Source organism: Aquarana catesbeiana, linkage group LG01 (genome assembly GCF_042186555.1).
Source record: "Aquarana catesbeiana isolate 2022-GZ linkage group LG01, ASM4218655v1, whole genome shotgun sequence".
In the NCBI taxonomy this organism is placed as follows: Eukaryota; Metazoa; Chordata; class Amphibia; order Anura; family Ranidae; genus Aquarana; species Aquarana catesbeiana.
The window spans coordinates 574,047,562-574,071,514 of NC_133324.1; the positions used below are offsets into that span (position 1 = coordinate 574,047,562).

Here is a 23,953-nt window from a genome sequence, read left to right on the forward strand (position 1 = left end):
AATACTAGAACGTCAACAGGATTTCTAACCCTTCCCTGTTATATCCTTTACTAAAAAAAATGTTGGGTTTAGTTAGAAATGAAAGCATATATTTATTATAGTTGCAGCATTTTGATTACATTATTGAACTGATTTGTGACATTTTATTTTATTTTGAAGGAGCAAGTTTAGGTATCACGAGTGATGGCTTTTTTGAACTTGAAGATTTGCCTAAGTAAGTAATTTTATTTATAATTTAGAAAAATATATATCTATATTATGATATTAATCAAAGATAGAGTTTCGGTTTTTAGGCGCCTTTCACACGGACGGCTATTCTGCCGCAGTTAAAAGCATGTTTTTTTTTTCTTTGAAATTCAAGACACCAGGCACTGCGATCAGCTGCATTTGTACAGTGCGATTAGCTGCGGTTGCGTTTTAACTGCGGCTTGCCATTTCCATAGCAACCCGACAGGGTACCGACTCATATTGAACGGGGATCCGACTTGGATCCCCGCAAATACCGGGCACTGTGTTTGGTATGAATCTTGAGGAGGAACTCCAATTTTAAATAAAAAACCGACATGGGTTCCCCTCCAAGAGCATACCAGGCCCTTCGGTCTGGTATGGATTCCAAGGGGCACCCCCTACGCCCCCCTCCTGAACCGTACAGGCCGCATGCCCTCAACATGGGGGGGTTGGTGCTTTGGGGCAAGGGGGGGCGCCCTGCGGGGCCCCCCCACCCCAAAGCACCTTGTCCCCATGTTGATGGGGACAAGGGCCTCTTCCCGACAACCCTGGCCGTTTGTTGTCGGGGGCTGCGGGCAGGGGGCTTATCGGAATCCGGGAGCCCCCTTTAACAAGGTGGCCCCTAGATCCCGGTCCCCCACCCTATGTAAATGAGTATGGGGTACATGGTACCCCTACCCATTCACTTGGGGGAAAAAAGTGTCAATAAAAAAAACACACTACACAGGTTTTAAAAGTAATTTATTAGGCAGCTCTGGGGGTCTTCTTCCGACTTGGGGGGGTCTCTCAGGCCTCTTCTCCCTCTCTCCGGTGTCGTCTCCGCGCTCTCTGGTTCTTCTCTGGTGCCTTCTTCCTTCTGCCGGTCTTCTTCCTGGTGTCACCGGTGACCCCTTATGTCACAGTCCCATCATGCCCTGGGACTGTGACATCATAAGGGGGCGAGGTCACCGGCTGACATCACCCTTTGGCCACGCCCCATGCCTATATAATTGGTTGCGGACCTGGCTCACGGCATTACAGCGAGAGGGAGCGTCGTGTCAACATCTCTGGAAGAGAAGAGGGAAGAAGACATCTCAAAAGACTGGGCTCCTCCGCTAGCAAAAGAGCGACAAAAGAGCAGAAGATAGCGGAGGAGCCCGGCAGAAGAAAGAAGGCACCGGAGAAGAACCAGAGAGCGCGGAGACGACACCGGAGAGAGGGAGAAGAAGCCTGATAGACCCCCGAAGTCGGAAGAAGACCCCCGGAGCTGCCTAATAAATTACTTTTAAAACCTGTGTAGTGTGTTTTTTTTTATTGACACTTTTTTTCCCCAGGTGAATGGGTAGGGGTACCATGTACCCCATACTCATTCACATAGGGTGGGGGGCCGGGATCTGGGGGCCCCCTTGTTAAAGGGGGCTCCTGGATTCCGATAAGCCCCCCACCCGCAGACCCCAACAACCAACGGCCAGGGTTGTCGGGAAGAGGCCCTTGTCCTCATCAACATGGGGACAAGGTGCTTCGGGGTTGGGGGGGCCTGCAGGGCGCCCCCCTTGCCCCAAAGCACCAACCCCCCCCATGTTGAGGGCATGCGGCATTCGTTCGTCCCCACCCCCTTTCCTAACTGACCGGGCTGCATGCTCGTATAAGGGTCTGGTATGGATTTGGGGGGGACCCCCATGCCGTTTTTTCGGCGTAGGGGGTGCCCCTTGGAATCCATACCAGACCGAAGGGCCTGGTATGCTCTTGGAGGGGAACCCATGCCGGTCTTTTATTTAAAATTTTGGCGTGGAGTTCCCCCTCAAGATCCATACCAAACACAGTGCCTGGTATTGGCGGGGATCCAAGTTGGAAAAAAACTGTTTTCCTTTCCCGATGAGCGAGCCAGCTCGGCGCTGCTATCCGCAGCTGACACAGTGCACTGCAATTCCCTGCGGTTATGTGCGGATAGCTGCGCTAAATCGCTCCTGGACGCAGTCAATTCTATTTTTTCTATCTGCACAAAACTGCAGGTAATCAAAACGCAGCTAAACGCAGTGTGTGAATGGGGCCATAGAAAAGCATTGTGTGCGTTTAGCTGCGGAAAAAACGCAGCTAAAAGCACAATTCTATCCGTCCGTGTGAAAGGGGCCTTAGGAGTAATGTAGCCATAAACTGCCCGCTTTTCCTAGCACACCCTACACTTTTAAAACAGTAGTCTGAAAGACCTCCACATCTGTGTATTAAAATGCAATTTTCATCTGCATGATCTGGACATTTGGCATGGGTATTTAATGTTTGGTAGCTATTCTGTGTCTGTGAAGTCATTTGTATGTAAATATAAATCTATATGATGTATATGTATTATTCTGAGGTCAGGTTTGAGTCTATAACTTTATCCTAGGTCTCTAATTAGAGGTCAGAGTAGGAGCATCTGACCATAGCACCTAAAAAAAAATTCTGCAAGTTGCTTATGATAGACTAGACTGCAGGGGTCTCAAACTTTTTTATACATTATACAAAAATAGGAAAAATGTAAAGTGACGTGCCACAGTGCTGCTAAAAAAAAAACAGATATGACTTTATTCCTACGCATCAGAGGGACAATCCAAAAAAAAGGTTCTTTGTGTCTTCCTTAGTTTGTGGTTAAAAGATACTGGCTATAAATTAAAATTCTGTTTGTTTGTTTTTTTTTAAAAAAGCTCACATTTTATTGAGACTAAAGAGCTGACTTTTTGGTGGTGGTGGGGGAAGGTTGTGGGTTGAGACAAAACAGGGAGGCATGATCTAAATGATAGAAACTTAAAAAAGGTTCATTTGTTTCCCAGAGCAACCAATTTCCGATTTCATTCTCCCACTGCCAATGAAATCAAATATATTTTTTGTGTATCAGTTAAAGCAAATGCAGACACAATCCTCCCAACAATGGGCATTTTGCCACTGTTGCTTCAATCATTTGTGAATATTTGCATTTATTCTACTGTAACGAAAATAAAATGGCATATACAGGTGCCAGTTTTACTCAGCATCTTCTTTGTTTCTGTTCTAGGCGGAGTGTTATTGTGGGTGCTGGTTACATTGCTGTTGAGATAGCTGGCATTCTTTCAGCTTTAGGATCTAGAGCTGCTCTGCTGATTCGCCAGGACAAGGTAGAAATGTTTAGTCCTCTCTTATTGATCTGATGAATTATTTAGAATGTGTTTGGTGTTCTCTGCAATACAGTATGTCATAAGGCCATGTCAAAGCATAAAATGAAAGGGAATGATACTTTTAACTGCACCACTGCAAATAAAGCTTCAGATATAAGTATTTACTTGCCTGTTTATAAGACAACTTTACTTATTACATTTCCCAGCTCTTTACATATGAATTTTACATGTAAAACATTGCAGTATTACAGCTATATCATCACCAAGAATAACCTTACGTATAATTAGTATTGGTTGAATACATTGATGTTAAGTTTACTGGCAGTTGGAAGTCAATAGTGATGAAAGTCAGGTGGGCATTACACGTTGCACTCCCACTAAGGCCTCATGCACACTGGATGTTTTTACAGCTGCTGTTTTTGGCTTCAGGCGTTTTTTTTTGCAGCCAGTAACCTCTCTAGCATGATATCCTATGTGTCCACGCTGTAAAAACGCTCTAACGCTGATAAAAGCTTAAAAACTTGGCCATTCGGTGTTTATCAGCGTTTTTGAGCCATAAGCTTATGTAGGAATATAGTTTTGCTAAAAAAAAAAAAACTCATTCTACAGCTAATACTACTGCCATTTTTTATAACGTCCAGTGTGCATGAGGCCTTAAAGACAGATTCCTGGCTGGTAATACCACCAGTAATCCAAGGTGACAACATTGACTAAATTTGGTCACTGACCTCACCTGGGATTCCCCCAGGAGATTAGGGGCCGGCACATAGAGATTAGGGGGGTGGCGCCCCTTATGGACTGGCCGCTGCTTCATGTACTATCGTAAAGGCTTTAGAAGGAACATCATAGTTTTATAAGTGCTTACATACAGCACCCTTTGATTTAACTATTGATAATAATTACCAAGCGATCAAATTGATGTCATTTTCATGTTATTACAGGTGCTGAGGACATTTGATTCCATGATTAGCACAAACTGCACAGAAGAGCTTGAAAATGCAGGTGTTGATGTTTGGAAATATGCAGAGGTAATTTAAGACCTAGTGTGTTTCTATAACTTTCCACTGTGATGCAATTGTTAAATGGCTTTACTAACAGAAATCAGAAAACGTGATATCGCATTTTTTTTTTCCTGCAATTTTGTGCAATTTTAGTCTTCTTTCTGAGGTTGTCCATTTAAAGAGACTAGGGCCGAAAAACAATTGATTGATCGACAACTAATCGATTATGAAAATAGTTACTGTATTTATTGGCGTATAACACTCACTTTTTCACCATGAAAATCGGGTGCAAATAGTGTGTGCGTGTTATACGCCAATACTTCAATTTTAGCTGCCTTGTAGGGGACAGAGGGGGGGGCGGGACGAGCGCCATCAGATTATATACAGTGAGAATCTCCTGTTTACTTGGCGGCCTCTGTAATGGGAAGTCCCATCTCCTGGGCCGCCATTGGACCACTGTTCTGTCTATCATAGGAGATTCTCACTGTATGTAATCTGTTGGGGCTTCTCCCGCCCCCCTCCCTGTCCCCTCTAGGCTGCAGATGGGCATCGATCAGACTGCACTGATGGCAATGGTGAGGCTGCTGCATAGATGGCAATGGTGAGGCTGCTGCATAGATGGCAATGGTGAGGCTGCTGCATAGATGGCAATGGTGAGGCTGCTGCATAGATGGCAATGGTGAGGCTGCTGCATAGATGGCAATGGTGAGGCTGCTGCATAGATGGCAATGGTGAGGCTGCTGCATAGATGGCAATGGTGAGGCTGCTGCATAGATGGCAATGGTGAGGCTGCTGCATAGATGGCAATGGTGAGGCTGCTGCATAGATGGCAATGGTGAGGCTGCTGCATAGATGGCAATGGTGAGGCTGCTGCATAGATGGCAATGGTGAGGCTGCTGCATAGATGGCAATGGTGAGGCTGCTGCATAGATGGCAATGGTGAGGCTGCTGCATTGATGGCAATGGTGAGGCTGCTGCATTGATGGCAATGGTGAGGCTGCTGCATTGATGGCAATGGTGAGGCTGCTGCATTGATGGCAATGGTGAGGCTGCTGCATTGATGGCAATGGTGAGGCTGCTGCATTGATGGCAATGGTGAGGCTGCTGCATTGATGGCAATGGTGAGGCTGCTGCATTGATGGCAATGGTGAGGCTGCTGCATTGATGGCAATGGTGAGGCTGCTGCATTGATGGCAATGGTGAGGCTGATGCATTGATGGCAATGTTGAGGCTGATGCATTGATGTGGACTGATGAGGCTGCATTGATGGCACTTGTGAGGCTGCAGATGGGCATTGATCAGGCTGCATTGATGGGCACTGACCCTTATTTTGCTTCAAAGTTCCTTATTTAAAATTTTTTTTTTTTCCCTGAAACTTCCCTCTTAAAATGAATGTGCGTGTTATACGCCGATAAATACGGGTAACTATTTTCATAATTGATCGGCCAGCTGATTAGTTGGCCTGCACACGGAATGCATTATTTGTTTACATATCAGGAAATACAGTGCAGCACACATACAGCTTGGTACACCATCCATACATTCAGTAAGTTCCTGAGAACTTGTGAATGTGTGAGGAGCAATTCCTCATGGGACATGTAGTCCTGGGCAGGAAGTGAGTGGTTCTGAAGGCAGAAGATTTTTAACCTTGCTATAGGGGCACTGTATACAATACTTTGCAGCTTGTTATAAGGGCACCCTGAAGGCAGGAGGAGCCAGAAGCGTCGGTGGGGGGGCCTCAGAAGTGGAGAATCAGGGCTGCTCTGTGCAAAACTATTACACAGAGCAGGTAAGTATAACATGTTTGTTGTTTTAAAAAAAAATCACTTTAAAGACTCTGTGCAGGGAAGATCAGCATCTGAACCCAGAGAAGGTGGAGACTGATAGACTTGAGGTAATATAAGGCTTTACAATTACATTTAAAGTAAACTTTTACCAGTATTGTGCAATTATATTTAAAATGATCATATCCATTAAAAAAAAGTCTCAGCTTTTAGTAATACTTTTAATATAAAAGATTTATATCTCCCTTACCCCCTTCATATAGCTTCATGTCTAACTCCTAGTAAAATGCCCATATATCCTACTTCTGCTCTTTTTGTACTATAAAGGGTTAATTTTAGTTTTCTTAACCCCATTATGACAGGTGATGCAAAAAAAAGCATGCCGCTATTACTAAACGTCTTAGACCTGGTTCCTACCTATACGTTTTTTGGTGCTTTGTGCAGAAACGCACTACAGTTCATCCAACATGGTTTCCTATGCAACACGTTCACATGTTGCTTCTTTCAGCCGTTGCGTATTTGGAAAGGGTCAAGGACAAAACAGTGCTTTTTTTACTTGTTTGGTTCAATAAACTTCAATGGAAATGCATTTTTGCTGCAATTTGCGTTTTTTAATCTGCCCAACAACAATTTGACCAAAAAAAAGCTTAAAAAATGCAAAAACACACAACAAATAACACTGCAGAAATGGATCAAAAGCAAACTGCATAGGTGTGAACCGAGCCTTATGCTGGCCATACACGTATCGATTTTCAGATGAGAATATTCATAGGAAATATCTTTGTACATTGACTGAATGAAAGAATGTTTTTTAAAAATTTCACTTGCTTTTAACATTTAGTTTTAAAATGAATGTCATTTCTGAACGAAAACCACATGCGCTGTATGAAAATTCTTTTGACCAAGAAGTTTTCTATTCTGCTCCTTCGAATTTTCCCGTCACTGTGGTCGATAAGGAACGTCGATTTGACCCCCACCCTTTTGCTCTACAACCATATAGTTGGTTATTTAGATTTAGTACTGTACAGAGATATTTAAGAATAAATTGGCTTTTTTTTTTCTTTAAACTTTACATATTAACTAAATTACACATCACATTTTTTTTAAGAGAAATTAATCGAAACAATAATCAGCCAACTAATTGATCAATCAATAATCGTTAGTTGCAGCCCTAAAAGAGACCCTATCAACTTGCCAATGCAAGGCAACGTGACAGTGTCTCTGCAAAGAGTATACCCTGATCCTCTTATAAAAAACCTTGCCCATGCTCTCTTGCTTCCCCTTCTTCTCCTGCAGCTGAATTACTAAGGCTGCCTTTTATGCTGGTAAAAGGGTAGCAGGAGTCAGATTGGTGGATTTTACACCTAAGACCTTGTACTCTGTTTGGAAACTACCAACTTGATGCTTCAGAAACAATACTATTAGAAGATATATAATTGGTTTGAATTATGTCTGTGCTATATTAACAGTTTAGCCAGTCTTTCTCAACCATTTTATCCAAACAAACCCTTGAAAAAATTATAGGTGTTTGGGAACCCCTACTGACATGAAATCGCGCAATAGTGGGGAAGAATGCCCTCCGTACAGCGGTGGTTGGAATGCCACCCTTTGGTAGCTCTGCCAAGTGGTGTTCTTGGCCACCCAGGCTGCATGCTTGGATTAGGTTCTGGTTGCACCAGGCTGCATGCCAGGACTATGTAGGCACCATTAAATGGGAGGCCAACAAGCCACAGATCAAGACAACCCTACCAGCATCTGGAGGAACCCTGGTTGAGGTTGGTGGCTTTGTCAAATAGTTGGGGGTGGGGATTTAGATGGTTGTGGTTGAGGTGTTGCCGTACAAGGTTCTAGAAGACTGTTCATTGTTTCTTTTGCTACGTACTTATTTGGAAACATGCAACTGTTAACAAAACAGAGCTTTATAGCCCTCTACTTTTTTTATTTTTTTTAAAAAACATTTGGGGCTTTGTTGTTTTCTGTAGGTAAAATCTGTTAAAAAGACTGATAAAGGTCTAGAGATCAGTGTACAGTGCTCTGTGCCAGGACGTAAGCCAACAGTGAGAACAATCCAAGATGTTGACTGCCTACTGTGGGCTATTGGAAGAGATCCAAACACTGAGGGTTTGAACCTGGACTACCTGGTAAGAATCTACTTATGAAAATAAAAGCCTAAAACACAAACAAACACAACAAAATATTTTGGCATTTCATAGATCTTTTTCTGGCAGATAATTTTTATAAGTCAGGATGATAAAACACTGCCATCCCCTCTGTTTTATCAAGAACTATAGCACTAGTTTTAAATTAAATTTAAATTCTAATTGTAAGTACCTCATCTCACAGCAATAACTTGTTGTCAGTGTCTTTCCTATGCTCGGAAGAAGAATGCAAAGGGAGGGGCTGAGATAACCCTCTGACATTAGCCGGCCAGCAGAGGAATGCCATGTGACCGTTGTGAGATAAGGAATTTACGATTTTTTAGTTTTAAAAGAATGGACACCTAGTAGTAAAGATCTCGATAAAACAGAGGGGATGCAAGTTATTTTTCAAAGGTATTTCAAGTGACAGGGTCAAGAGCAGTAGGGGGGGGGGGGGGGGGGGCTGGAGGAGATCACTCTCACACACAGGCATTAGAATTGACAGGCAGGAAGGGAGCGGGAGAGGCCGAGAGGAGAGAGCAGACAGTGTGATGACAGAGGCACATAATCTGGCCATGGTATCATGGGTCAGGAGCCCTGATTATCGTGGTCAGCAGAGATGGGGACACAGGAACCGGCAGGATCAGCCAGGTATTTCACATCATACAAAGGGACAAATTACATGGCACAAGCACTGTGCTATTTAACATGCTTTAAAGCAGGGATCCTCAAACTACGGCCCTCCAGCTGTTGCAGAACTACACATCCCATGAGGCATTGTAAAATTCTGACATTCACAGACATGACTAGGCATGATGGGAATTGTAGTTCCTGAACACCTGGAGGGCCGCAGTTTGAAGACCCCTGCTTTAAAGGAACAGGATAGATAGATAGAGATATATAAATTTTTTTTGTTGTTTACAATCACTTTAACAAAAAATACAATTTTTTCGAGGGCCTGTTCACACCAGAATGTGGTGCCGAAAATCCGTGTTTCCTGCACCGCGTTCAAAACGCACTGGGTATGCTATCTGCTGTGGGTGTCAATGTATTTCTAACAACACCCCAAACGCAGATTGCCAATGCAGTGTGCTTGCCTGCACTGGATCTGCTGTACCATTTGATCCGGTTGCAGTGTGTTTTTAAAAGTAGCGCATGAATGGGCTGAAAATCACCCCACACTGAATCGCACAGGAACACAGACCGTGTTCAGCACTGGCCCTGAATGTATTAGTTCCAATGAAAGATATTACCTTTTATGTTTATTCTAATAAATAAATGAAGGCCTGTTTCCTACATGCTTTAGCTTGTACAAGAGCAGTGTGAACCGCAAGCTTTGACAAAGCATTTGCAAAGCTTTTAGCAAGCTTTGTTGAAGCTTTTAAAGTACCATTCGGCTCCAGTTTGTAAATATGGATTACAGATCCTAATGGGCGTGTTGATTGCCACTTTAAGCAAGCTGATAACAGACTTCAACGGACTTTCAACAAGCTTTAAGAAGTGTTGAAGCCTGGTAGCAGCTTGTTTAAAGTGGCAATCAACACTCCCATTAGGATCTGTGTTCAACATTTACAAATTGGAGCTGAATGGTACATTAAAGGCTTCAACAAAACTTGCTGAAAGCTCTGCAAATGCTTTGCCAGAGCTTGCTGTTCACACTGTTCTTGTATAAGCTGAAGCCTGTGTAAAACATGCCTTATTTTAAAGGGGTTGCTTTTTCACCTTAATGCATTCAATACCAGCCCCCCGTTTTACTTACCTGACCCCCTCAAAAGTCCCACGCTCGCCCCCGACATCCTCTTCGCCGCTCAGCCTGGCCATTGATTGGTTACAGTGGATGGATTGAAAGCAGCGCAGCCATTGGCTCGCGCTGCTGTCAATCACATCCAATGATGCGGCGCACCGGGGGGCGGGCCCGAGTGATACAGTGAGCTGCTATGGCCGCTGGCTGTATCATGGGAGCTCGCCTGCAAGCACTCAACACCATGCGAGGGAGCTTGCATGAAAGTGTTGTCCTTGCGGGGGGAGCCGAGACAGCCGCCGAGGGACCCCAGAAGACCAGGTTCAGGGCCACTCTGTGCAAAATGAGCTGCACAGTGGAGGTAAGTATAACATGTTTTTTATTTAAAAAAAAAATTATGTTTCGTGATCCTTTAAGATATGTTTTTCATAATTATAGATTCTGAATTTTGGTTCAGTGTGTAATTGTCTTATCCTACAGGGTCTTCAGTTAGATGAAAAAGGTCACATTGTAGTGGATGAGTTCCAGAACACCAGTCGAAAGGGAATTTATGCTGTAGGGGATGTATGTGGAAGAGCACTATTGACCCCTGGTAATAATTCTCTTTTATTTATGCACCACAATCCTTTTATCAAAGAAGTATATACAGTACTCTATGTATTTTGGCAAGTTTAAGTGCTAATAAGGAAATGATTTAATCAAATACTGCCTATAGAAGGTACAAGAAATGTCTGAGACCACAGATAAAGATATGTGGCGCTGCATTACATCTCTGATTTTTTTATTTTTTTTTTCTTACCATATTCTTTGCTATTTTTTACCGACTGTGCACAGCTACAAGATCACTTTGCCCTTTCTTCTGGAACTACAAAGCAGATTTTTTACTTTATCTGTGTATTTATTTAAAACAATCTAAACCTCTAAAAAATAAAGGGGCCACTTTGTAAAGGACACAGCTTTTTCATGCTAGCACACTCTCTGTAACACTCCACCCCAGTGTATATGACTGTCCTGCATGTTGGTTGGCAGGCAACTTAAGCAGAGTGACATATATTCTCCCCACTCTCAAGCAGAAAGATTAGAAAGCCATGTTATATCTTATATTTTGTGACCTTATAGACCGGAGACACAGGATTGGAAACACTGTGCAAGGTTCCACTTTACTAAATTAGGGGGAGTAGAATTTTTTGAAAAGGTAACTCTAAATCCCAGAAAGGACTACAAGAGGACACTTTGGATCAAATCCATAGAGAAAAAGAATGGTGAGCTTCATTGTTTGAGTCTAAAAACAGAGTAATAGGATTTTTGTACTCTCTGTTGCCCATCGCAACTCCAGTTAACTGTATGAAAAACTGATCTTTAAACATGAAATAATTGTTATGCAGTACAACATCAAATAATTTCTCAAAAAGTAGAATCTGTGCCTCAGAGTACTCCTGACAGTTTCTGTTTAGACTAATTGCAGCCTCAATGCCTGCTCTGTGTGGGATGGATGTATACAGACTTGTAACATCCCAAGTCACAAGAATCCAATCTTCATGGCAATGGGGTAGTTCTCTGATTTTCAATAAAAATTAATTGGTGTCCCTAATATATGATCTGGTCTTTTTCACAAGGGGTGACAACACTTTATCCAGGAATTGTGCTATAGGAACAAAAATAGAATCCCTCCCTGAAACAATGGGGCATCCTGGTGGCAACCGACTGTCCTTATGAAACTTAGGTAATATGTACAGGACAGGGATGCGTGTGTAAGATGGTATCAAACAATCAAATAAGTCCTGGGAAATTAGAGTTGCGCTTCATGGTATTGGAGGAGGTTTTCCGTGATAAGAGAGGGGGTGACAGAATTTTGAAACTTTAAAAGCGGGAGGTATGGTGGATCAATAGATTACAGTCTCTGCACCCCAAGGGGATGAACAGAGACTATGATCTATATTGCTATAGGTATGCAGGGACAGGAAGGTTTTATAATATATACACATGCATATTAACAATGTATAGGTGTGTGTTATTTTTGTCTCCTTAGATCCACTTGATCATTTTCCCTACTTTGAAAGTTTACAATTGGTTATACACTTTGGATGAATATTGAAACAAATGTCAGATTGAAATTAGGGAAACTGCATACATGAATTATTTTTTGACAATATTTTATGCCGCTAATATAATATCCTGATGGTACATGAGCTTTGGATACGGAATATCTATTGTATATATGTAGTATTTTGTATATATGCTATTTCACTGATTCACAGCATACACTGGTTTTCTTTATTATCAGTAATTGGATGGGGTTAATCTTATCATCATTGATTGCAGCCAATTGTGATCATGAGTTTATACACCTGTGTGTCACTTGTTGGGTTGTACATAAATGAAAGAACTCCTATCAGTGTCTTCACACACAGCCAGAGAAGCCTGATGAAGAGCAGTTCATGCTCGATACTGTACAGTGGCTTGCACGCCTGCACTTTCTGTATTTTGGAAAACTTTAAGTAGAAGAATTGCATCGAAGCATTGGTCCCGTCTTTTTTTTCTAATCATTTTTTGGTGGAGGATTGGGAGTCCACCTTGACTTGCTTTGACATTACAGAGCACTAAGAAAATATGATAACCCACCTATTGACATATATATATAATATTATAGTTTTTTTTTTTTTTGTTTTGTTTTTTTACTTCGGTTGGCTTTTGAGCATAGTGCCTCACATTTACAAAAAAGTCTTGTCATAGTCCTAAAACACTTTTTTTATGTAACATCACCCTATTCAGTAATACTGGTTGGTAATTATTATGATTTCAGCATAAATATCAATATTTTATTCATGTATTCCACTTTTAGTTGCCATTGCAGCTGGAAGAAGATTGGCTCACAGATTATTTGAAGGGCAAGAGGATTCCAAGCTTGACTATAACAATATCCCAACAGTGGTCTTTAGCCACCCTCCAATTGGAACTGTTGGCCTTACAGAAGGTAAGAAGTACTGTATATATACAATAAGCAGATCTTGTTTAGAAAAGTACTGTACAGGGTCTTGCTGTAGATTATATAGAAGATGGTCTGTAAAATGTAGAAGATAAAACAAAGCACGCAAAAAGAATTAATGTCACTGTTGACTTCTACTTCTGAAAGTTCTACTTGCCTGGTTGCTCCATTGATTCAGTGTTTGACTACTTGCTGATTTCACTGGCTATGTACATTGTCCAGGTCATTGACTCAAAGTATTTAAAGTCATTCACAGCCAGGCAATCGGCATGTTCAGAATGAGGTCAGCAACGGCAGCCTACATATTTCCTCAGTACCTGATTCCTGTAAAGATTTTTGTATTGAATGTTTAAAATAAAATATAAGGTACATATTTATGTAATTTTCATGGATTGCTGTCTATGTAGGGGTAATGCAGGAATGGAGCATCTGTCCAGTGAAAAAAAAAACAGCCATCAATCCAGGGAGAGGGAAGTGGGATGTTTCTGTTGCTTGCTGGTGTTCTCTATCAGTCTTTGGGGATTGTGGCTGGTCATTTGTGCTGGCCATCTTTCAGCATTAGTGTCGGTGTCTGTTTTTACAGGGGGTCGCTGGAAGTGTCTCTTAGTCTAGGGCAGGGGTCTACAGACTTTTGAACCCAAGTGCCATATTACTATCTTTCAGATTTTAGGGGAGCTTGACAGTGGCCAATGGGAGTAAAAAATGCCCCAGTGTCAATGGGAGGCTTGGTGGGAGTAAAAAAATGTACATGGCATCTGTGCTCAGTAGAAAGAGTAATAGTGCCTATTAGGGGTGCACCGAATAGGTTTTTTGGTGCCGATACCGAAAATGAAAAATACACTAGGCCTAAAATGACCGATGCCGAAAATGACTGTTTTTAAAAAATATTTTTATACAGGAGATGAGCAGAGACTGGGGACATGGTATAGGAGGTGGTCAGAGACTGGGGACATACAAAAGGAAATGGTCAGAGACTGCAGACCTAGTACAGGAGATGGTCAAAGACTGCAGACCTAGTACAGGAGATGGTCAGAGACTGCAGACCTGGTACAGGAGATGGTCAGAGACTGCAGACCTGGTACAGGAGATGGTCAGAGACTGCAGACCTGGTACAGGAGATGGTCAGAGACTGCAGACCTGGTACAGGAGATGGTCAGAGACTGCAGACCTGGTACAGGAGATGGTCAGAGACTGCAGACCTGGTACAGGAGATGGTCAGAGACTGCAGACCTGGTACAGGAGATGGTCAGAGACTGCAGACCTGGTACAGGAGATGGTCAGAGACTGCAGACCTGGTACAGGAGATGGTCAGAGACTGCAGACCTGGTACAGGAGATGGTCAGAGACTGCAGACCTGGTACAGGAGATGGTCAGAGACTGCAGACCTGGTACAGGAGATGGTCAGAGACTGCAGACCTGGTACAGGAGATGGTCAGAGACTGCAGACCTGGTACAGGAGATGGTCAGAGACTGCAGACCTGGTACAGGAGATGGTCAGAGACTGCAGACCTGGTACAGGAGATGGTCAGAGACTGCAGACCTGGTACAGGAGATGGTCAGAGACTGCAGACCTGGTACAGGAGATGGTCAGAGACTGCAGACCTGGTACAGGAGATGGTCAGAGACTGCAGACCTGGTACAGGAGATGGTCAGAGACTGCAGACCTGGTACAGGAGATGGTCAGAGACTGCAGACCTGGTACAGGAGATGGTCAGAGACTGCAGACCTGGTACAGGAGATGGTCAGAGACTGCAGACCTGGTACAGGAGATGGTCAGAGACTGCAGACCTGGTACAGGAGATGGTCAGAGACTGCAGACCTGGTACAGGAGATGGTCAGAGACTGCAGACCTGGTACAGGAGATGGTCAGAGACTGCAGACCTGGTACAGGAGATGGTCAGAGACTGCAGACCTGGTACAGGAGATGGTCAGAGACTGCAGACCTGGTACAGGAGATGGTCAGAGACTGCAGACCTGGTACAGGAGATGGTCAGAGACCGCAGACGTGGTACAGGAGATCAATGCAGCCTCACCAGGTTCCTTTAAATGGAGCCTGCCAGTGCCCAGCAGCCTACCAGTGCCCATCATTTGCAGCCTGCCTGTCCCTCACCAGTGCCCAGCAGCCTACCAGTGCCCATCATGCAGCCTGCCTTAGTATGTCAGACAGGATCAGGACAGGGCAGTGTTAGCAAGGCAAAGCCAAGAACAGTGCTCTGTCTATGGAGGAAAGCTGTCAGCATACCGCATTAAGGAGCAGATTGTCGGTATGATCAGCAGGAGGAGCATTATCAGTGTGCAGCACTGTGGGGGTTAAGAGTGCAGGACTTGTTGTTTGACATGCTGTTAGAAACAGTGAGCCCGCCCGCTTGGAGTTTTTTTTTTTCGTGGGTTTACAACCACTTTAAGTAGGAACATAGGCAAGGAATAAGAAGCTGAATACTCAGTAAGTGATTAAGTGATCACCTCCACTGCTGAAAGTGCTTAAAAATTAAGAATTTACTTTTTTCTTTGACCATAGAGAATTTACTATCACATTCGTTACATAAAAAGTTACTGTTCAGTAATTCTTTAAATTTGTCCTGAATTTTGCATTACCACAGACATTTTATACAATATCTGCTTGGTGGGGAATGGAATCTCCAAAATGTTAACCATAATCATCTAACTTTTTCCTGATTATATTTCCATTGTAGAGGAAGCAGTACAGGCCAAGGGCAGAGATAATGTCAAGATTTACACTACCTCTTTTTCACCAATGTACCATGCTGTTACCAAGAGGAAAACAAAATGCATCATGAAGTTGGTCTGCATTGACAAAGAAGAAAAGGTGAGATAATGGAGGCTTCCTTGGTTTGTCACATTTAAAGTGTTTGTAAAGGATTAGTTTATTTTTTGTTTTGTTTTAGTTTTTTTTAAATCACAAACAGATTTGTATTTACCTTCAGCCCCAAACCTCCTCTTCTTGGATCCCCTGGTCCTGGCGCCATACACCCCCCTCCCTCCCCCGCGCGCCGAGTGCCCTCCATAGAAAGACGTTTTCTTTTGGGGACTCCTCCAGAGTCTCACTGTCTGTGTCTATTGACACAGACAACGGGACTCTACCCCACTCTCCGCTCCCCCGTCACTGACTTTGATTGACAGCAGGGGGAGTCATTTGCTCAGTGAGACCAGGAAGTGAGAAGAGCTGCAGACGTTCGCTGCAATGGATCGAATGTGGGCTCAGGTAAGTAAAAGGGAGGTGAGTGGGAATACTGATGCCTAAACATTTTTTACCTTAATGCAAGGAATGCATTAAGATATAAAACGGTTACACTTTAGAACAACTTTAAAGATGTATATGTGGCAAAGTGACAACTTATCTTAAAAAAGAAACAGCATCTGCTTATGTTCCTCCTTTGCTTGAGCCTGGGTGGTTAGTTGTATGGCCCAGACACTGTTGTATTGGGGAAAGAGGTGGAATAACGTAATCCTGTGTAAGTTCCACACCATTCCACATAGAGCTTTGGACTCCAGTGGAGAAATGGCTCTAGAGACAGGGGTGTGTGAGAAAGGGAAGTATCATGGGAGGTTTTTCTTTCCTCCTCAGTTTGTCCTGAATTGGTGAAGTGACTCTATAAGGGAAAATATTCTGTATAAGCAAAATAGCACAATTACATCTGTATTCTACAACACTTTCACAGATTTCACATAGATTGGACTTGTGTCTTTTTTTCAACCTCGCCTACTATGTAACTATGTATAACCACAAGAATATAATGAGATTTCAGTCATAAACAGAAACCCAAGACAGGCCAGAGTATGCAAATTTTCTTTCCTTCCACCACGAGTAGAATCCCTCCTGCAGCGCTATTGTTTTCTGTAGCGGGTAAAATAAGTATTGAACATGTCACCATTTTTCTAGGTAAATATATTTCTAAAGGTGCTGTTGACATGAAATTTTCAGCACATTTCGGTAACAACCCGTGCAATCCATACATGCAAAGAAGCCAAAACAAATACGTTCAGTAATTAAGTTATGTGTAATAAAATGGAATGACACAGGGAAAAAGTATTAAACACGCTAACTGAAATTTACAAAATCCTTTGTTGGTAATGACAGCTTCAAGATGCCTCCTGTATGAAGAAACTAGTCATGTGCATTGCTCAGATGTGATTTTGGCCCATTCTTCCACACAAACAGTCTTCAAATCTTGAAGGTTCCGTGGGCCTCTTCTATGAACTCTGATCTTTTAGTTCTTTCCATAGATTTTCTATTGGATTCAAGTCAGGTGATTGGCTGGGTCATGCTAGTAGCTTTATTTTCTTTCTTTGAAACCAATTGAGATTTGGCTTTGTGTTTGGGATCATTGTCTTGTTCGATCTGTTGGAAATAGTATTCACCAATAAATCTTTTCTTTCTTCATTTTATTATTGAGTGTGTTGCACTTCATCTAATTTCCCATGGGCAATTCATGTTTCTTTGCATATTGTTTTGCTGAAATGTCCATCCTCGTTTCATCTTCATCATCCTGGTAGATCGCAGCAGATGTTTATCAAGAATGTCTTGGTACATTTTTCCATCCATCTTTCTTTCAATGACATGAAGTTTGCCAGTACCATATGCTGAAAAACAGCCCCACACCATGATGTTCCCACCTCCAAACTTCACTATTGGTATGGTGTTTTTGGGGTGTGCAGTGCCATTTGACCTCCAAACATGGTGTGTATTATGGCAACCAAAGAGTTCAATTTTGGTCTCATCTGACAGACTTTATTCTCCCAGTATTTCACAGACTTGTCTAAATGTTGTGCACCAAACTTTAAACAGAATTTAACATGCTTTTTCTTCAGTAATATGGTGTCTTGCGTGGTGATCATGCATACAGGCCATAGCGGCTGAGTGCCTTTTTTATTGTTTTCTTTGAGACAATTGTACCTGCTAATTCAGGTCTTTCTGAAGCTCTCCACAAGTGGCCCTTGGCTCTTTGGACAACTCTTCTGATAATTATTTTCACTCCTCTGTCAGAAATCTTGCACTTGTGCCCCATCATATGCAGTTACTTGTGCCCCCACCCGCTCGCTGACTGCCCGGCACTTACCCCATCTTGGTGGAGGATCAGGCAGCGGGTGACGGCGGCGAGCTGTGATATGGTGGGATGAGCAGTGGGTCAAGTGGCGGCTCCTGTGTCCTCCATTTGTCTCTTCTTCCTTGTAGGCGTCCAATCGGAGTGCCTGTGCCTTCAGCCAATCAGGTGACGGATATTAGACCCGCGCCTCCTGATTGGCTGAGAGGCGGTTCAGTGTTAGGCGAATATTCGCTTTTCTAACACACCTGGGTGGACTGCGAGCGCAATGCTTTGCGCTCCGAGTCCACCTTTTTTGAAGCCTATTAGAGCCTATGGCTCTAATCAGGTGCTTCAAAAAAACACCCCCGCCGCTGTAATTCAGGCGCCTGAATAGGGGGTGGCTACAGTGGCCATGGATAGATTCATGCTATGCATGAATCTATCCATTCTACACAGAGGGGGCGACACCCCTAATGGACGCACCGCCACTGATGATTGGTAAGCTGCAATATTTGACTCATTTAAAAAGAAACTATAATTGTTTTGTAAGTTTACTAATGTATAAACAAATCTTTTGTACTATTTTTCATGACACCTTTCTAAGCTTTATTTTAAACATAAACATTAGATATAGAGTGATGATTCACTCACTGATCTATGATTCAGTGCTTTCTAATCAGACAGCCCAGCAGTGGCTGCTTATTTTTGACTGCTAACAAACTGAAGCTGTGAGGGCCATAAGAATTGGAGAGCGAGAGGGGCGTGTATCCTTTTTCCAACTTTATTCAGCTAGTTGCAAAGTAGTGCAATGAGTGTGCAAATGCGTATCAAGAAATAACTTGATGACACCACCTGTTGGCTGCAAATAGTAAATATGAACTATTCATGTTTAATATCTAGTTTACTAAAAATAAATACAAAATATTTGTGCATTGAAATAGCAGAGCAGGCAGGGCTAACTTGTATTGCTCAGCTGCAGTCCACCCAACAGGGATAAGAAAGGCAGTTTTTGTAGACTGTTCAATTTTTAGACATCTACACAAATCCCCTACTGGAAAGTGTTGAATTAGGTCATATTTATATTTGCCCTTGTTTTAATTAGATTAGCACAGATCAATTTTCCAAGATCATATTATGTAAATTAGCCTAATGAATGTATCCTGCAAATGAAAAGGACTAAAATAGCAGCATCTTTCAGTGCTCTGTTCCTCTGGGGGAAACCTTTCTATTTGCTAAAATTCCATGGTGTTTAATAACCCTTCCTCCCATCATTTACTAATAGATGCCACAATACTGTTTCAGGTCTATAACCCAAAATTATATTATTGTTTATTCAGTTAACTGATAAACTGTTCTTACCTTATAATACACCTCATCTATAAACTGTCAGTAGCATTTATAAACACATATATGTTGTGACAGTGCGAGGCCCTGCCACTGTGAAAATGGAAGTACATATGACACAGGGTTTGCACATATGCAGAGTGCCAAATCCGGACTATTGATTCTGAACAGAGAAACTTGGTTTTTCAACTCTCTTTAGGTTTTGGTATTCCCAGAGTCGATTCTGGAGTTTGGGGAATTCAAAGAGTTTTGGGAGGGAAGAATTATGTAAGTGTTCAGGTCCTGTAGAAGGCCAGCAGGCTGAGTATGCAGGTGTGTACATCCATTATAATAACAGGCTTGGGCATAGCTCAGGGCTCCTGTTAGGGGACATGTGTGCTCCATGCAAGAGACAGTATTCCATAATGGGGAGGAGAGATTCCATGTCCATAGGGCTCAGACGGTCGAGACAGCTAGGGCTTCATGTACACCTAGCCTACTTTGACTGCTGACCACCAGAAAACACAATACACATCAAAATTTTGCTGGGATTTTGCTGCGTTTTCCGACTAGTGGTCAAAACGTTCCTTTCCTGAACACGATTCTTCTGCGTTCAGGAGAGTGTGGTTGAGGGAGGTTAAAGCTCCCCTAACTGCACAAGCTGCTAAATTTTGCTAAAAGCCTATGTGTACATGGAGTTTTATGGAGTTTAGTTTAGGAGCTTTGGCAAAAAAATAGGAGCTGTAATGTTCATGAAGCCTAAGAGAGTAGAGGACTGGGAGAGCCAAGACGACTAGTCAAGTTCAGGGGGACTGATGGAATCTGGAGGTCTCAGAGGAGTGCGAGAACCTGGGTTGTAAAGAGATCACCTATCTAGAGGCTAGGGAGTAAGCCCATGCAGCAGGGTGCTGCAACTGAAATGGGTGAAAGAGCCAGGAGAGCTGGGAAAGCCAAACAAACACGTGTAAGATGGTCTGAAGGACCAGTCAAAAACCAAGGTTAAGGCCTAAGCAGCGGCGCTGCTGAAGGGAGAGTCAGATGGTTCTGCATTTTTTGTTACCTGTTTTGACTGGAAACCCCTTGGGCAACTGTTTTTCCTGTTGAACTTTGAGTTTGTTTAATTAAAATCCACCAATATCACACTATACAAACAGTCTAGATCTCTGATGCTTAACCTGCTTTCCCATAGTACTCTTTGTAGCTCCCAAACCCCAGCAACCAATTGTTAGTACTTTCTTTGCCTAGGTACTTACTCAGATCAGCATGTGATCCAGGTCAGTATGAGGGGATACAGTTGTGCTCATAAGTTTACATACCCTGGCAGAATTTATGATTTCTTGGCTATTTTTCAGAGAATATGAATGATAACACACAAACTTTTCTTTCATTTATGGTTAGTTTTTGGCTGAAGCCATTTATTATCAGTCAACTGTGTTTACTCTTTTTAAATCATAATGGCAACAGAAACTACCCAAATGACCCTGATCAAAAGTTTACATACCCCAGTTTTAATACCGTGTATTGCCCCCTTTAACATCAATGACAGCTTGAAGTCTTTTGTGGTATTTGTGAATGAGGCTCTTTATCTTCTTAGATGGTAAAGCTGCCCATTCCTCTTGGCAAAAAAGCCTCCACTGTCTTAAATGAACTGCACGTTTTGAGATCTTCCCAGAGTGGCTCAATGGTATTGAGGTCAGGAGACTGAGATGGCCACTCCAAAACCTTCACTTTTTATTCTGCTGTACCCAATGACAGGTCGACTTGGCCTTGTGTTTTGGATCATTGTCATGTTGGAATGTCCAAGTACGTCCCATGCGCAGCTTCCTGGCCGATGAATGCAAATGTTCCTCCAGTTTTTTTTTTTATAACATACTTGCCATCAATTTTGACTAAATTTGCTGTGCCTTTGTAGCTCACACATCCCCAAAACTGTGGGAATGGTGTACCTTTCATCATAGGCCTTGTTGACTCCTCTCCAAATGTAGCGTTTATGGTTGTGGCCAAAAAGCTAAATTTTGGTCTCATCACTCCAAATGACTTTGTGCCAGAAGGTTTGAGGCTTGTCTCTGTGCTGTTTGGCGTAATTATAAGTGGGATACTTTGTGGCATTTGCGTAGTAATGGCTTTCTTCTGGCGACTCGACCATGCAACCTATCTTTCTTCAAGTGCCTCCTTATTGTGCATCTTAAAACAGCCACACCACGTGTTTTCAGAGAGTCCTGTATTTCACCTGAATTTATTTGTGGGTTTTTCTTTGTTTTTCCCGAACAATTTTCCTGGCAGTTGTGGCTGAAATTTTAGTTGTTCTACCTGACCGTTATTTGGTTTCAACAGAAGTCCTCATTTTCCACTTCTTGATTAGAGTTTGAACACTGCTGATTGGCATTCTCAATTCCTTGGATATCTTTTTATATCCCTTTCCTGTTTTATACACTTCAACTACCTTTTCCCACAGATCCTTTGACATATCTTTTGCTTTCCCCATGACTCAGAATTCAGAAACATCAGTGCAGCACTGGATGAAAGATGCAAGGGTCTGTCATAAGTCCAGAAACTCATCAACCTTATATATATATACACACACACACACACACACACACACACACACACACACACACACACACACACACACACACACACACTATTTACAAGCAAACAGATCACAGGTGAGGATGGTTACCTTTTAATAACCATTCAAACCCCTTTGTGTCAACTTGTGTGAATGTTATCAGGCCAAAATCACCAGGGTATGTAAACTTTTGATCAGGGTCATTTGTGTGGTTTCTGTTGCTATTATTTTTTAAAAAGAGTAAACACAGTTGATTGATAATAAATGGCTTCAGCCAAACACTAACCATGAGTGAAAAAAGTTTTTGTGTTATCGTTCATATTCTCTTAAAAATGGCCAAGAAATCATAAGTTCTGCCAGGGTATGTAAACTTATGAGCACAACTGTATATTCCTAGGCTTCCCCTGTGACTCTGCGTCATTTGCAATGTGATGCAGAGGAAAGTTACAGCCTGTTGAGGTCACTGGCTAATCTGAAGTCCATAGAAAGGGTAAGGATGGGCTGTGGGAGGAAGATGGGCAACAAATTATGTAAACGTATTGGCCCTTAAGCTTGTAGTCTTTCAGTCCCCCCAAAACCATATTCTTCTATGTATCTGATGCTCAGTTGTGTTGCTTGGGAATTTTGAGTTTTGAAGGTGCCAGTGCTGTAAGTAAGGGGCTTTGAATAAGATGCAACCTAAATCCTGCTTGTGTCAATGGTTTGTTGTGCTGTATGTATGTATAATGTAAGTGTATAAATGTGTGTGTGTGTATATGTATGTATGTGTGTGTATGTGTGTATGTATATATATATATATATATATATATATATATATATATATATATATAATGCGTGTATCGCATATATATGTGTGTGTGTATTGAAATATTTACTACAAATTTGTAATAGTAATGATTTACATTGGTTAAAAGTGTGACATTTTATTTTTCAGGTGGTTGGTTTACACATGCAAGGACTCGGGTGTGATGAGATGTTGCAAGGATTTGCTGTGGCCATTAAAATGGGAGCTATTAAAAAAGACTTTGATAATACTGTTGCCATTCACCCCACCTCTTCAGAGGAGTTGGTTACTCTACGCTGAAGTTGTTGCTTTGTACCTTGATTAGATACCATTTTGCCACCACTAGCACTTCTGTGTCCTCTTGGAGCCCCCTCCCACAGATTACTCCATCCTTATTTATGAACTAGTTTCTTGCTTTTTTGTTAGTCTTTTGCAACTCGGCAAAAGAATATTCCAAAATATTTTTGACAAAGTATATTTGATTATGCTTTTTAATGCTTTCTTACCAAAAATTAAACAGAATACGAAATCGGTTGTATTTACTTAAGAGGAACTGCAGTCTGCTCACATAATTTGTAATAAAATATCTTTGCCGTTCTGAAGCTTCCCTCCAACCACTTTGCATATTATTTTATATATACTGTGATTCTGTACTTGCCAAATATGCTGCAGAAATCTCTCTCCACGGAGTCTGGCTGCAACCATTTTAAATGTGGGCAGCTGAAGTTGCTGCCTGTTCACTTCCTGGATTTACACAGACACACAGAGGCACACCTCCAGCTCTGCAGCCCTGCAGCTGTGATTGGCACTCCTATGACTCATCCCCCCTCCCTTCCTGGCAAACTCTCAGGAGAGGGAGCGTGACAGCTGTGCATGATGTCATAAGCCTAGGCTTTTTTACCAGACAAACAGGAAGTGGGCAGTATAAGGTATTTACTGGCAGAAAAAAAAGGTTTTACTGTCCAAAGTTATAACAACAAGGGCAGAAGATTTAATCGATGGAAAGTTGAAAAAATGACAGGTGGTCTGCTTTAATGTACAAAATTAAATAATTCCGCTTGTCAGGTAGAATCATTCTTTTCCAGTTGTTTATTACATGGTAATAGAATGCAACTGGATTTACTTTCATCTGTATCACTCATTCTCAGTGTGTTTGTTTGCATTATAATGAAATGGTGGTTAGCGCTGCTGCCTTGCTCTGCTTGGCCTGTATCTGTATAACCTTCACATATAAAAATGCTTGATTT

At 42.2% G+C, this 23,953-nt stretch overlaps 1 protein-coding gene across 1 annotated transcript in view; it reads left to right on the plus strand.

Annotated features, from left to right (window-relative positions):
• The window catches only part of GSR (glutathione-disulfide reductase), a 50,072-nt gene extending 26,752 nt beyond the window's left edge, over positions 1–23,320 (plus strand). Inside the window, exons 6-13 of the mRNA XM_073597657.1 lie at positions 160–214; positions 3,236–3,335; positions 4,277–4,363; positions 8,103–8,261; positions 10,480–10,591; positions 12,842–12,973; positions 15,679–15,812; positions 22,857–23,320. Of these exons, the coding sequence (XP_073453758.1) occupies positions 160–214; positions 3,236–3,335; positions 4,277–4,363; positions 8,103–8,261; positions 10,480–10,591; positions 12,842–12,973; positions 15,679–15,812; positions 22,857–23,006 (929 nt within the window). The 3' untranslated portion in view covers positions 23,007–23,320. The remainder of the gene's footprint in view (positions 1–159; positions 215–3,235; positions 3,336–4,276; positions 4,364–8,102; positions 8,262–10,479; positions 10,592–12,841; positions 12,974–15,678; positions 15,813–22,856) is intronic.
• The last annotated feature ends 633 nt before the right edge of the window (positions 23,321–23,953 follow it).